General features: G+C 44.1%; 2 protein-coding genes across 2 annotated transcripts; both read right to left on the minus strand.

Moving 5' to 3' along the window:
- LOC147987020 (uncharacterized) lies at positions 1–2,292 on the minus strand. The gene is made up of 4 exons (XM_087542241.1): positions 2,074–2,292; positions 1,556–1,696; positions 851–1,095; positions 1–739 (listed from the first exon to the last, which is right to left on the minus strand). The coding sequence occupies exons 1-4, from the start codon at positions 2,290–2,292 to the stop codon at positions 1–3; spliced, it is 1,344 nt and encodes a 447-aa protein (XP_087398367.1).
- Positions 2,293–11,060: 8,768 nt separating this feature from the next.
- Positions 11,061–11,891, minus strand: LOC147987021 (uncharacterized). Its single transcript, XM_087542242.1, has one exon. It carries the CDS (start codon positions 11,889–11,891, stop codon positions 11,061–11,063), a length of 831 nt encoding a protein of 276 aa, XP_087398368.1.
- Positions 11,892–14,635: the final 2,744 nt, after the last annotated feature.

A 14,635-nucleotide genomic window follows, 5' to 3' on the forward strand; every position in this document is an offset into this window, starting at 1 on the left:
TTACTCCCAGTCTTCATCGGGGTCCTGATCCATGGGAACATCCTCGGCAGGTAAAGGCACATTGTTCAACAGCAAGTCCATCACTTTCATCCTAGCCACACTCTTGGTCTCTTCCCAGCGTGTGTATTCAGCGAGATCTCCGGTTCGCCAAACTACTCTCTCATCTTCATCCTTTTGTAACGAAGTCCTCTGGACATGGTCCTCATAGCTCAGCTCAAACTCTGGAATGACATTGGTGATGTCGTGCTTCGTCCTCATGACGATCTTGATGATATCATCTTTCTCAGCTTTCAGCACTCGAAGATAAACACCAATCAATCTTCGCAAGCAGAACTGCCCGTCTTCTCCACAGAAGTTTGGCAAAAAATCTGCCCGGGCATTCTTAATTGCCATGTGCATTAGTCTCCTAGCTTGCAGAAAGCTCACCTTGCGGTCACGAAAGCCCATGTCAGACTCAATAATAGCGAAGAAGAACTTCAGCGCCACCTTCGACAAGCTTGACCATTCGTGTATAAGATCATAGAGCCTGTTGGTGATCAGTTTCAGAACAGGACTATGATAATTCACCATGACGAAGTATAAAACTTCTGGGAAACGTGGGCACTCTCCAAGAAGAACCATTCCGAGCTGCAGGAAAATAGTTAACTCGGGGTCAAAGATGTTGACATTTTTCACATTCAACACCCTCAACTTGTTAGTCATAGTTTCAAGGAAACCCTCCATGATTCCAACGTGCCTCCTGTGTAGACAAAGAAACGAATTTTAGGACAACAAATAAAAATGGCAGAACTCGATGTACTTTCAAGTTTAGAGATTGGAGCAAAGATATATTGTCAAAAGAGTTGCTTACAGTTTCGAGTAGGACTCCCCATAATGCTTTAACTCGAAGATGGTTCCAAACAAGCTTTTTGAGAAACGAATTTTCTTTTTCATTCCAGCAAAGGTCAGGAAGTTATCCTTTTGGTACCTCTTTTTCGGGTCTTTGGAATAGTCAGGTGTTGCCCGGAAAAGTGTAAAATAACCACTGTTATCAATGCATATCATCTGAAAAACAGATACTCCTCCTTGCATCATTTCTGTCATGTTATAGGTAAGCTGCAATGCAATAAAAGGTCTTGTAAACAGAACAGGAAAGGAACACTGGCAAGCTACCAGTTTGAGATGAAAAGTAGGATAAACACTGTAGTCATTAGCACTAAGAAAGAAAACATATATCTGCAGGAATAACTCGTTCTTGTATTAGAAGATACATAATGCAGGTTCCAAACCTACTTTCAAGATGGCCAATGTACGTTGTACAGAATATATAACTACCTATTGCTAGAGTCCATTCTATATAGCACAAATACACTTTCCAGTTCGTACCATATCATAGTAAAGGTTCAGAACTGAAGATATGTATTACTAGAAGATCATAAATCAGTTGAGATCCAGACCAAATCTCAAGATGAGCAATATAAGTTGTATTGCTGGAGTCCTTTCCATATAGCACAAATACGTTTTCCAATTCTTGTTATATCACAGTACAAGGTTCAGAACTGAATATAGATCTTACCAAGTCGTCCGGTGGAGTCGCTACAATCTTTTGCCCAAAACAGTAAGATGCGACATTCCGTATGTGCTGTCTTTTCTTTTCGATGAAAGCCTTGAATTCCTCAGCAGTAGATTCGACTTTCAGCTCGAATTTTGGAAGGTCCTGTTGAAATAAAGGTATACCAGTTATTCAGTCCACCAAAAAATTTGCTGCTAATCCAACAAAGCATAAAAGGGAACCTTTTTTTATAAACTGAAAATAATCAGTCCAAATACTCCAAAGTCATTCTGGCACGCCAGAAATATCAAGGTTTTGACAAGAAAAAATGGTCCGCTGCTTATGTGTGCATGTATGCAGCGGACATGTTAAGATTATGGACCAACCGCACACAACGACAGGAAGATGAGCTGACTATGGTGGAGTGGGTACATAAGCTAGAAGGCTAGTACTTTGGTGTTGTTGTGTTGCTCTTCCCTCTCTTATATGCAACAGCAACAGTAGGCTGAGAAGAAATTTGACACCAGTGTAAAACGGCTCACCTCAATGGAGTTTTGACCCTCTGCCATGATTTTGGCCCGAATTCCCGCCTCTAAGAAGGCTCGATTGTACCTATTCCCCTGGCCCGTAAGGTTTTGAAATTCTCGCTTCAACCGTTGCTGCACCAGCTCCTCAATGTCCCTATCATCCTGCTCCTCCTGCTGCTCCGGGGTAAGTGGAGGAGCACCTCCATCTCCCTTCCTCCCCGTCCGCTTCGGCATCAGATTCCTCCTTTAAGTCAGGCCGGACTCAGGGGCCTGAACAGGGGCGTCAATTTGTTTAGTAATTTGCTGGAAATAAAAATCAAATACAAAAAAAAATTAACATAAGATAGGCAGAGCAAACTCCGCCTATGTTGTCTCAACATAGCTGGTCCCAAGCCCAGGTAAAGGAGGAGGGTTGTTATAGACTTGGCGAGCCAACATCAAAACTCAGCCACTCTTATGGGGATGAAACCCAAGAGAAAATCGTTGGGGGCATAACACAAAAATACCGTTGAGTTTCTTTATTGATTCATGGATCTTGGTTTCTTACTTTGTACTCCTAAAATCCTTGTTGATTCATGATTAAAAGAAGCTTTTCATGATCTTTATCAAACGATACTTAGTCATTCAGGAGCTGCAGGGAACAAGTAAGATGACTACCCTACTAACAAGCAGGCAAGCAGCACATATCAAAGCAAAATAAAATCAGGATAAAAACAACTAGTACTGCTTTCACAATTTCAAATTGGACATCCTAAGTGCACTTCCTATTTAAATTTATACGAACCAAGAATCAGAACAGAGAGCGCATCATTTGTTTTTTTTTCATTCAAACTGTTGTGATAGAGGATAAGATTATACGGGTATATGTAGCTCATGCATCCTCAAACAGTCACACCATTCCTATTTTCAATCAACAACATCAAGACAACTGGAACAACATTAGTCACAATATCTCCCAGCCACTGATTCAATGAATTGGGAAACAGTGGTGATGGAGTTATAAGAATAGAATATTAACTTGACACATGGCTAAAGGAAGAAGCAAACATGCGCAAGATTCTTGAATTGCTGCAGATGTTCTCACTAGTTGGAGTATGGCGCAAGAATTTTTTATGAACTTGCTATAGTACAGAGCAAGAATTCCTGATGCTGCTGCGAAAAATATATATTATGGATGACCATGTTCTCACTTACCTAGAAAATTTTATATGATGATACTAAAGTACAGAGTAACAAAACACGGATGAAAAGATTGAATGAGCACGACATATAGCACGTTGGCTACAAACGACAGTAACACATAAGAGAAACGAAATCCTATCTGAACTTAGGCTTAGCAATTCCCCTTCCAGGCATTTGTAAATGTGCCAGCAGGCTTCCAGAAATGATTTGCTAGATTTAGCTGCACCTCAGGGTCCGTTTTGTAAATGTGCAGTAGGCTCCCTCGTAGATGGATCAGGCCCCTTCCTTCCACATCTAATGGCCCACGAGCTACGCACCGGATCGCTCTAATCACGCTCTCAGTACATGATGCAAACATGCAATGCAATAGTGCTTACATTGGATGTCGGCTTCGTCCTTGACGTCGCGGGTCGCTCACCTGCAGAGACGAAGCGGAGGTCAGAAAGGGGGGTGGGGGGGAGCAAGAGGAAGAGAGAGGACACACAGACCCGCCGCCCAATGCCCCTCCTCTGCCGCGCGCCGCCGCCTGGACGAAAAGGGGGAGTGAGGAGGAGCCGCCGCCGCCTGGGGGGTGAGAGGTGGCAGACGGGACCTCCGGAGAGAGGCGGAGGGGAGGGTAGGAAGCAACCGGAGCACCAGCCAGCGGCAGCGGCCGGCGACCGGAGCACCAGCCGGCGGCAGAGGCCGGCGACCTCTAACCCTAGGCCGACGGCGCCCGTCGCACCGCTCGTGCTCGTACGCACACCAAACCAAATGCGTCTGGGTTTTGGGGGTTGATGAAAAGAGAGGCGCCGTATGTGGGAAGGGATGTGGGCTTATGGGTTTGGGAGTCGGATCCGAGGCAAATGCGGTCCGGGGCAGGTCGTCCCACCCAGCCGGCGGCTCAAGTCGGCGCCGTCTGTTGATCTGGGCCGGGCCCGTGCATCATTGTCGCCTCAAAAAGGGCGCAGCCGCCGGCTATCACTCAAAAAAAAAAAGACAGAGTAATCATGTTACTGGTCATGAACTAGCTCAAATTGGGGAAAGTGAGGGTCTTTTTTTTTGAAAGATCCAGCATTGCTGGCGTTCAATTGATTTAGCAAAAAGAGAATACAAAAGTCTCTCAGACCAAGTGGCCGGAGAGGTACAGAGTGAATGAGGAAGGGCTAACTCCCCTCCCGCCCAATGTCGTCCCTCATGACTATCTCTCACGTTTGATCCCCAAAAGGGGGCACTAAGCATTTTGCTCCGGGGAGTCGCCATTGCTCCATGTCACTTCTGATGTCATTGACCACCTCATTTGTATTTGGGTCCCTCCCTCTGAATGTGCATCCGTTTCTGTGTAGCCAGATTCGCTAGAGGATCATGGCCAGCATCGATCGTGTCCCCTCCCTTGTTCCCGGCGCAGCCCTTAACACCATCGCTGACGCGATTTACGTCGTCGTCCTCCCGCCGATCAGTGCCTCCGCCACGAGAGCATTGCAGCATGTCCACTCCGCTGCCCGGGACCATACCTCTCTGGCGAATGGGCATTCCCAGAAGAGGCACACACAGGACTCGAGGCTTCTCCTGCATAGGGCACGAAAGTAGCCGTTCTCCCATCCTCGTCGCTGAAGCCGGTCGTTGCACCACAGGCGATTGTGGTGCAGTAGCTAGCTAAACATCTTTGCATGCCCTGGTGCCCATGTCTTCCAGATGAGCGCTTTGAGTTCCATCCGTGGCCGATCCGCGAATTACATATCGTAGGCCGCCCTCGCCGAGTACTCCGCCCCTCCTCCAGCAGTCCATACAATCTCGTCGGCGACGCTGACCTGCAGTCTGATCCCAGCTCCTCTGATCCGACGCCATAGGGAGATGAACTGGGGCAGGATGGGGTCGGCATTGCCATGCCTTAGGTCTCGAATCCATGTGTCGTGGTGCAGCGCCACCGCCACCGTTTTGTTTTTCCTGGTGGAGCGTGCGAAGAGGTTCGGGAAGTCATCGCGGAGCACGCGATCTCCGAGCCAGCGGCAGCTCCAGAATTGCGCTTGTTTGCCGCCGTGAATGGTGGCCGTCATCGCCGAGTGGAAGAGCTCGCGGTCCTTATTGTCGCATGGCGTCCCCAACTACACCCAGGGCCGATTTGGGTGCTTCCAGGACAGCCAGAGCCATCACAACCTCAGCGCTCTTGCGAACTAAGGCAAGTATGGTACCGAGGCCGGCCCGGTCCATCGGAGACGTGACCACGCGCCAGTTCACCTTGCACTTGCCGCCAATAAGCTCGTCATCTTGTTCCCACAAGAATTTCCTCCTGACCTTGACGATGTCTTTGTAGAACTTGGCCGGTGCGCGCAGGATGGTGATCGTGAACGCCGGAAGCGCCGAGAGCACACACCAGACCAGTACACGTCGGCCTGACAGTGGCATGAGGCGTCCCTTCCACCTCGCTAACCTAGCACGAATCCTATCTAGGATGAACTATAGATGCACTAGCCTAAGTCTACCCAAGACGATCGGGATGCCTAGATACCGGATGGGGAAGCGGACGGTCTGGTCCCAGAATCCCTGCAGAACTTGCCCCAAGTTAATCTGCGAGCAACAGATTGGTGTCACCGAGGATTTGTCCCGGTTAAGGTGCAGCCCTGTGGCATCCCCGAAGCCTTGTAGTATCTCAAAGAGCGCTTCCACCTCCTGCCTATCGGGGTTGAGGAATACTACCGCGTCATCCGCGTACAAGCCGACCCGCAGCCTGGCTGCACCAGCCGGGAAGGGCTGTAAAGACCCCGAGCTGGTAGCCGCCTTGATCAGCCTGTGCAGTGGGTCAATCGCCGGGATGAAGAGGAGCGGGGGCAGAGGGTCGCCTTGGCATAAACCCCTCCTGTGTTGCACCGGCGCGCCCTCCACACCATTTAACAGACATGAAGATGATGCCGAGGCCAACAACAATGCAATCCAGTCCCTCCACCTCGCCAGGAATCCCATCCTCTGCATCAGCTCCATGAGGTATTCCCAGGACACACTATCAAAAGCGCGGGCGATGTCGTGCTTCATGAGCAGGGTCGGCTTGTTTTTCCTATGCAATAGTCTGACCATGTTCTAAATGTAGAGGAAACTGTCGTGAATTCCTTTGCACTTCCAGAAAGCACTCTGCGCAGCTGGTCCATGGTGGCCGCTAGCCTGATGGAGAGTACTTTTGCAATTAATTTTGCTACGGGTGGATTAGACTAATCGGCCGAAAATCACCCAACTGACTTGCCCTGTCCTTCTTTGGCAGTAGCACAATCAGAGCCTTGTTAATGGGCTTGAAATCTCCCCTTGAAAGATTATGGAAGCTCTTGAATACCGCCATGATGTTGTCTTTGATCGTCTGCCAACATGCCCGAAAGAAAGTGCCGTTGAATCCATCTAGGCCGGGCGCCTTTTTCGCCGGCGACTCGCATACTGCCGCCCATACTTCGGCTTCAGAGAGAGGGTTATCAAGGCCATTGTTTGCGAGTGTAGGGGTAGGTGTCTCATCCTAGTTTATCGTGTAGGACCTCGCCTTGTTCTCTGCGAGTAGCCACCAAAAATGGTCATGAACCATCTCGGCCTTATCCCTCATGCAACGATTGAATAAAGTTCTTCCTTCTCCTTGAACAGATTTTCACCTGGAAGAAAGTTGTCTTTGCATCTCCTGCCTTAAGCCAAGTTACTCTTGATGCCTGCCTCTTCCTTGCTCTCCCCAGCGCTGCCAACCCAACCAGACTAAGTTTAAGCATCTTTCTTAGGTGGAATTCCGAAGGCGTGAGCCCCCTCTTCTCCTGGGCTATGTCCAACTACAACACAAGTTCAGCCGCCATATGAAATTGTAGTTTCGCCTCGCTAAAGAATGATTTTCCCCAGGTCTTTAGATCGGCAGTCGTTCTCTGGAGCTTGATCTTGATTCTTGTGAACGGGCAACTATGATTCACAGGCCTTCGCCATGCTCTTGCTAAGACGGTCGTCTGGTTACGGTCTGGTCCTGAAAACAATGGCGGACCCAGCCCACTCGGCTAGGGTGGGCCAACAGTGCATACACTCGTAAAGATTTGTTTTTATTTGTTTATTCTATCTATTTTGCTATGGTGTAAAGGTTGGCTCTTAAATCCAGGGTGGGTCGTGGCCACCCTGGCCACCCTATAGCTCCGCCACTGTCTGAAAAGGTGGTAAAACTATGGTGGTTCCTATACGGTGCATAGGTCGCTAGCTATCGACGTAGCGCGCACCGCCCTCGAGCGCTGGAATTTCTATGGGCCGGCCTAGTAAATTCGGGATTCACCCCGAACGGTTTTGGGAAGGTACTAGGACCTTCCCTGAACCGTTTTTTCTGGTTGTCTTATTTTTTTCTTTATTTGTTCTTTTTTCCTTTTTTGTTCCTTTTTCTGTTTTCCATTAGTTTTTTCTTTTCTTTTTTTCTTTTTTTCTTTTTCCTTTCCTGTTTTCCTTTTAATTTTGATTTTATCTTCTTTAATTTTCCACCTTTTTGTGAATTTTATTTTCAAACCCATGAACAATTTTTTGTTCATTGAATTCAAATTTTGTTCATCGAATTCAAAATTTGTTCATCGGGATTTAAAAATATTCATCAAAATTCAAGATTTGTTCATCGTATTATTTTTTTTTCATAAAATTCGAAATTTATTCATCTTTTAAAAAAATGTTCATCTAATTCGAAATATCTTCATCAATTTCAAAAAATGTTCCTCAAATTCAAAATTTGTTCATCCATGTTTTTTCAATAAAATCGTTCATCTAATTGAGAAAATGTTCATCATATTCAAAATTTGTTCACCATAGTTTTTATAAATGTTCACCAAATTTTAAAAATGTTCATCAATAACCAAATTCACTAGTATTTTTTGAAATAACAACACATGTTTTTGAAATCACAAACATTATTTGAATTCAGGGAAAATTTTTTGGCTCCACAAATTTTTCTGAAATTCACATTGTTTTTGAATTTTGGAAAGTTTTCTAAATCCCGATTTATTTCAAAAAGAAAAATAAAAACGAAAAAAACAAGAAAAATTGGGGGCTTCCCGCTGCCGCTCATGGGCCGGCCCAAAATGGGCGCACGGGCGGTGCACGCAGGTCGGCTTCCTGGCGCATGTTGTGCCATATAGGAGGACCCTAAAACTATGTGCACGATCATCTTGATCCACAAACATTTTCGCCCGCAAAAAAAAGGTCAGATCAAGCACAAACAAGCCCCTTTGGTTTAGCCCAGAATTGCTGTTTTTTTGCCTATTTCAGTGTTTTGGAGAAACAGAATATCAAACGGAGTCCAAACGGAATGAAACCTTCGGGAACGCGATTTTCTCATCAGATAATACCCAAGAGACTTGGACCCTCCATCAAGAAAGCCACAAGGCGGTCACGAGGGTGGAGGGCGCCCCCCTAGGGCGCGCCCCCTGCCTCGTGGGCCCCTCGAAGCTCCACCGACGTACTCCTTCCTCCTATATATACCTACGTACCCCCAAACGATCAGGGACGGAGCCAAAAACCTAATTCCACCGCCGCAACTTCCTGTATCCACGAGATCCCATCTTGGGGCCTGTTCCGGAGCTCCGCCGGAGGGGGCATCAATCACGGAGGGCTTCTACATCATCATCCAAGCCTCTCCGATGAAGTGTGAGTAGTTTACTTCAGACCTACGGGTCCATAGTTAGTAGCTAGATGGCTTCTTCTCTCTTTTTGGATCTCAATACAATGTTCTCCCCCTCTCTCATGTAGATCTATTCGATGTAATCTTATTTTTGCGGTGTGTTTGTTGAGACCGATGAATTGTGGGTTTATGATCAAGTCTATCTATGAATAATATTTGAATCTTCTCTGAATTCTTTTATGTATGATTGGTTATCTTTGCAAGTCTCTTCGAATTATCAGTTTTGTTTGGCCTACTAGATTGGTTGTTCTTGCCATGGGAGAAGTGCTTAGCTTTGGGTTCGATCTTGCGGTGTCCTTTCCCAGTGAGAGAAGGGGCAGCAAGGCACGTATTGTATTGTTGCCATCGAGGATAACAAGATGGGGTTTTTATCACATTGTACGAAACTATCCCTCTACATCATGTCATCTTGCTTAAGGCGTTACTATGTTTTTAACTTAATACTCTAGATGCATGCTGGATAGCGGTCGATGAGTGGAGTAATAGTAGTAGATGCAGGCAGGAGTCGGTCTACTTGTCTCGGACGTGATGCCTATATACATGATCATACCTAGATATTCTCATAACTATGCTCAATTCTGTCAATTGCTCAACAGTAATTTGGTCACCCACCATAGAATACTTATGCTCTTGAGAGAAGCCACTAGTGAAACCTATGGCCCCCGGGTCTCTTTGTCATCATATCAATCTCCATCACTTTATTATTGCTTTGCTTTTACTTTGCCTTTTACTTTTTACTTTGCATCTCTATACCAAAAATACCAAAAAATATTATTTATCATCTCTATCAGATCTCACTTTCGTAAGTGACCGTGAAGGGATTGATAACCCCTAAGCGTGTTGGTTGTGTTGAGCTATTGTTTTGTGTAGGTACGAGGGACTCGCGCGTAGCCTCCTACTGGATTGATACCTTGGTTCTCAAAAACTGAGGGAAATACTTACGCTACTTTGCTGCATCATCCTCTCCTCTTCGGGGAAATCCAACGTAGTGCTCAAGAGGTAGCAGTCTCTCAAAGCCATGAGAATTTCCATTGATGAGTGCAAAGAAAGAACCGCTAGGATGCGTGCTAAGAAAGATGCCTTTATAAGAGCGTGTTCTTCTAGTTCCTATGAAAATAAAGATGAAGATCTAAAAGTTATTGATGTGTCCCCTATTAAATCTTTGTTTTGCAATATGAATCTTGATAATGATGGGACTTAATATGATCCACCTTTACCTAGAAGGCGTTCGAAAAATTCGGAGTTTTTAGATCTTGATGCTAAATTTGATGAAAGTGGGACTGAAGAAATTAAAACCCTAGATGTTGCTAAACCCACTATTTTGGATTTCAAGGAATTTAATTATGAAAATTGCTTTTTTATTGATTGTATTTCCTTGTTGCAATCCGTGCTAAATTCTCCTCATGCTTATAGTCAAAATAAAAGCGTTTACTAAACATGTTGTTGATGCCTTGATGCAATCTTATGAAGAAAAACTTGATTTGGAAGTTTCTATCCCTAGAAAACTTTATGGTGAGTGGGAACCAACTATTAAAATTAAGATTAAAGATCATGAGTTCTATGCTTTATGTGATTTGGGTGCTAGTGTTTCCACTATTCCAAAGACCTTGTGTGATTTGTTAGGTTTCCGTGATTTTGATGATTGCTCTTTAAACTTGCACCTTGCGGATTCCACTATTAAGAAACCAATGGGAAGAATCAATGATGTTCTTATTGTCGCAAATAGGAATTATGTGCCTGTAGATTTTATTGTTCTTGACATAGATTGCAATTCTTCATGTCCTATTATCCTTGGTAGACCTTTTCTTAGAACGATTGGTGCAATTATTGATATGAAGGAAGGAAATATTAGATTCCAATTTCCGCTAAGGAAAGGCATGGAACACTTTCCTAGAAAGAAAATTAAATTACCTTATAAATCTATTATGAGAGCCACTTATGGATTGCCTACCAAATATGGCAATACCTAGATGTATCCTTGCTTTTTATGCCTAGCTAGGGGCGTTAAACGATAGCGCTTGTTGGAAGGCAACCCAATTTTATTTTTATTCCTTGCTTTTTGCTCCTGTTTAGTAATAAATAATTTACCCAGCCTCTGTTTTGGTTGTGTTTTTTGTGTTTAATTACTGTTTGTGCCAAGTAGAACCCCTTTTTTTTAGGGGAAATCATGCCGCTTTATTTAAACAAAGCTAGGAATCTCGTCCGCAATTACATCAAGCAAGAAGTCTGGTGGGGAACCCACCCAAATCTCCGATCGATTATCTCCTACACCTACTTTAGCAAGTTTATGAGCGGCTACATTCCCTGAACGATGCACCCACGAAACCTTGGCGTCCACGAATGTGTTTAGCATCACCTTGATGTCCTGCACCCATGGTCCTACAGCGGATAAACTCTTCTCTGGACTATTAAGCATCTGCACCACAGCTTGGTTGTCAAGCTCAACATGAGCTCTCTGAATATGAAGATTGATCGTCTCCTGTACAGCTCTCCTGCAGGCCAGTACTTCCGCCATCTCAGGGTCAACGGTATTTGGGAAGAAATGGCACATACCAGCTCTAAACGCTCCATGGTGGTCTCTGAAAACTGCACCACCTCCTCCTTTGTCTCCATGTTTTGAGACTGCGCCGTCGGAGTTTATCTTTACCCATCCCTCGTCAGGAGGTTCCCAACGCTGAACGGTCTTTGGCTCTGGTTGTGACGCCCGCATCTCATGTGCGATTTTCCAGTCCGTGAGCTGCACTTGTACTGTAGCTATTATTTCCTGTGGCTGAGCTATCCTTCTTCCTTCTCTGACCTCGTTTCTAGCCAGCCACATTTCATACACCGCTTGCAACATGATCTCCTTCTCCTCTACAGAGGCCCCGGCAAGCCAGTCAAGCAGCCATGAGGCAAGAGCTCGCTGATTGTCAAAATGCCTCGGCGGTGATTCAATCCTTAAACCCAACTTCTCCCGCAATTGCTCCCAAAACTGAGCCGCATGTTGACATGCCCAAAATCGATGCATCATGGTCTCCTCTCTCCCACATACAACACAGAAAACTCCAGGTTTTATGCGTCGACGATGGAGTTCCGCCCCAACCGCAAGCCCATTGCGAATCATCCGCCACATATGTATTTTTGCTCCAGTTTAGTAATAAATAATTTACCCAGCCTCTGTTTTGGTTGTGTTTTTTGTATTTAATTAGTGTTTGTGCCAAGTAGAACCGTTGGGAAGACTTGGGGAAAGTCTTGTTATCTTGCTGTAAAAAACAGAAACTTTAGCGCTCACGAGAACTGCTGCCATTTTTATTTGGAAAGTGCTGTTTAGTTAATTTCTTTTTGCAGATGATTAATAGACAAATTCCTCACGTCCAGAAATTTATTTTAGAATTTTTGGGGTTCCAGATCGTGCGCTAGTTACAGATTACTACAGACTGTTATGTTTTTGACAGATTCTGTTTTTCGTGTGTTGTTTGCTTATTTTGATAAATCTATGGCTAGTAAAATAGTTTATAAACCATAGAGAAGTTTGAATACAGTAGGTTTAACACCAATATAAATAAATAATGAGTTCATTACAGTACCTTGAAGTGGTCTTTTGTTTTCTTTCGCTAATGGAGCTCACGAGATTTTCTACTTTAAATTTTGTGTTGTGAAGTTTTCAAGTTTTGGGTAAAGATTGATGGATTATGGAACAAGGAGTGGCAAGAGCCTAAGCTTGGGGATGCCCATGGCACCCCCAAGATAATCAAAGGACACCTAAAAGCCAAAGCTTGGGGATGCCCCGGAAGGCATCCCCTCTTTCGTCTACTTCCATCGGTAACTTTACTTGGAGCTATATTTTTATTCACTACATGATATGTGTTTTGCTTGGAGCGTCTTGTATGATTTGAGTCTTTGCTTTTTAGTTTACCACAATCATCCTTGCTGTACACACCTTTTGAGAGAGCCATACATGATTTGGAATTTGTTAGAATACTCTATGTGCTTCACTTACATCTTTTGAGTTATATAGTTTTGCTCTAGTACTTCACTTATATCTTTTAGAGCACGGTGGTGGATTTGTTTTATAGAAACTATTGATCTCTCATGCTTCACTTACATTATTTTGAGAGTCTTAAATAGCATGGTAATTTTCTTAAATAATCCTAATATGCTAGGTGTTCAAGATTAGTAAAAAAATTCTTATGAGTGTTTTGAATACTAAGAGAAGTTTGATGCTTGATGATTGTTTTGAGATATGGAGGTAATAATATCAAAGTCGTGCTAGTTGAGTAGTTGTGAATTTGAGAAATGCTTGTGTTGAAGTTTGCAAGTCCCTTAGCATGCACGTATGGTAAACGTTATGTAACAAATTTGAAACATGAGGTGTTCTTTGATTGTCCTCCTTATGAGTGGCGGTCGGGGACGAGCGATGGTATTTTCCTACCAATATATCCCCCTAGGAGCATGCGCGTAGTGCTTGGTTTTTGATGACTTGTAGATTTTTGCAATAAGTATGTGAGTTCTTTATGACTAATGTTGAGTCCATGGATTATACGCACTCTCACCCTTCCATCATTGCTAGCCTCTTCGGTATTGTGCATTGCCCTTTGTCACATTGAGAGTTGGTGCAAACTTCGCCGGTGCATCCAAACCCCATGATATTATACGCTCTTTCACACATAAACCTCCTTATATCTTCCTCAAAACAGCCACCATACCTACCTATTATGGCATTTCCATAGCCATTCCGAGATATATTGCCATGCAACTTTCCAACATTCTGTTTATCATGACACATTCATCATTCTCATATTGCTTAGCATGATCATGTAGTTGACATAGTATTTGTGGCAAAGCCACCATTCATAATTCTTTCATACATGTCACTCTTGGTTCATTGCATATCCCGGTACGCCGCCGGAGGCATTCATATAGAGTCATCTTTTGTTCTAGCATCGAGTTGTAATCATTGAGTTGTAAATAAATAGAAGTGTGATGATCATCATTTTCTAGAGCATTGTCCCAAGTGAGGAAATAAAAAAAGGGGGAGAGAAAGGCTGTAAAAAAAGAGAAGGCCCCCAAAAAAAGAGAAAAAGAGAGAAGGGACAATGCTACTATCCTTTGCCACACTTGTGCTTCAAAGTAGCACCATAATCTTCATGATCGAGAGTCTTTTGTTTTGTCACTTTCATATACTAGTGGGAATTTTTCATTATAGAACCTGGCTTGTATATTCCAACAATGGGCCTCCTCAAGTGCCCTAGGTCTTCGTGAGCAAGCAAGTTGGATGCACACCCACTTAGTTTCTTTTGTTGAGCTTTCATACATTTATAGCTCTAGTGCATCTGTTGCATGGCAATCCCTACTCCTTGCATTAACATTAATCGATGGGCATCTCGAGAGCCCATTGATTAGCCTCGTTGATGTGAGACTTTCTCCTTTTTTTTGTCTTCTCCACATAACCCCCATCATCATATTCTATTCCACCCATAGTGCTATGTCCATGGCTCGCGCTCATATATTGCGTGAAAGTTTATAGGTTTGAGATTACTAAAGTATGAAACAATTTCTTGGCTTGTCATCGGGGTTGTGCATGATGAGAGCATTCTTGTGTGATGAAAATGGAGCATGACTAAACTATATGATTTTGTAGGGATGAACTTTCTTTGGCCATGTTATTTTGAGAAGACATAATTGCTTAGTTAGTATGCTTGAAGTATTATTATTTTTATGTCAATATGAACTTTTATCTTGAATCTTTCGGATCTGAATATTCATACCACAATT

The sequence above is a fragment of the Triticum urartu genome, chromosome 2A (genome assembly GCF_056163025.1).
Source record: "Triticum urartu cultivar PI428250 chromosome 2A, HENAU_Tu73, whole genome shotgun sequence".
In the NCBI taxonomy this organism is placed as follows: Eukaryota; Viridiplantae; Streptophyta; class Magnoliopsida; order Poales; family Poaceae; genus Triticum; species Triticum urartu.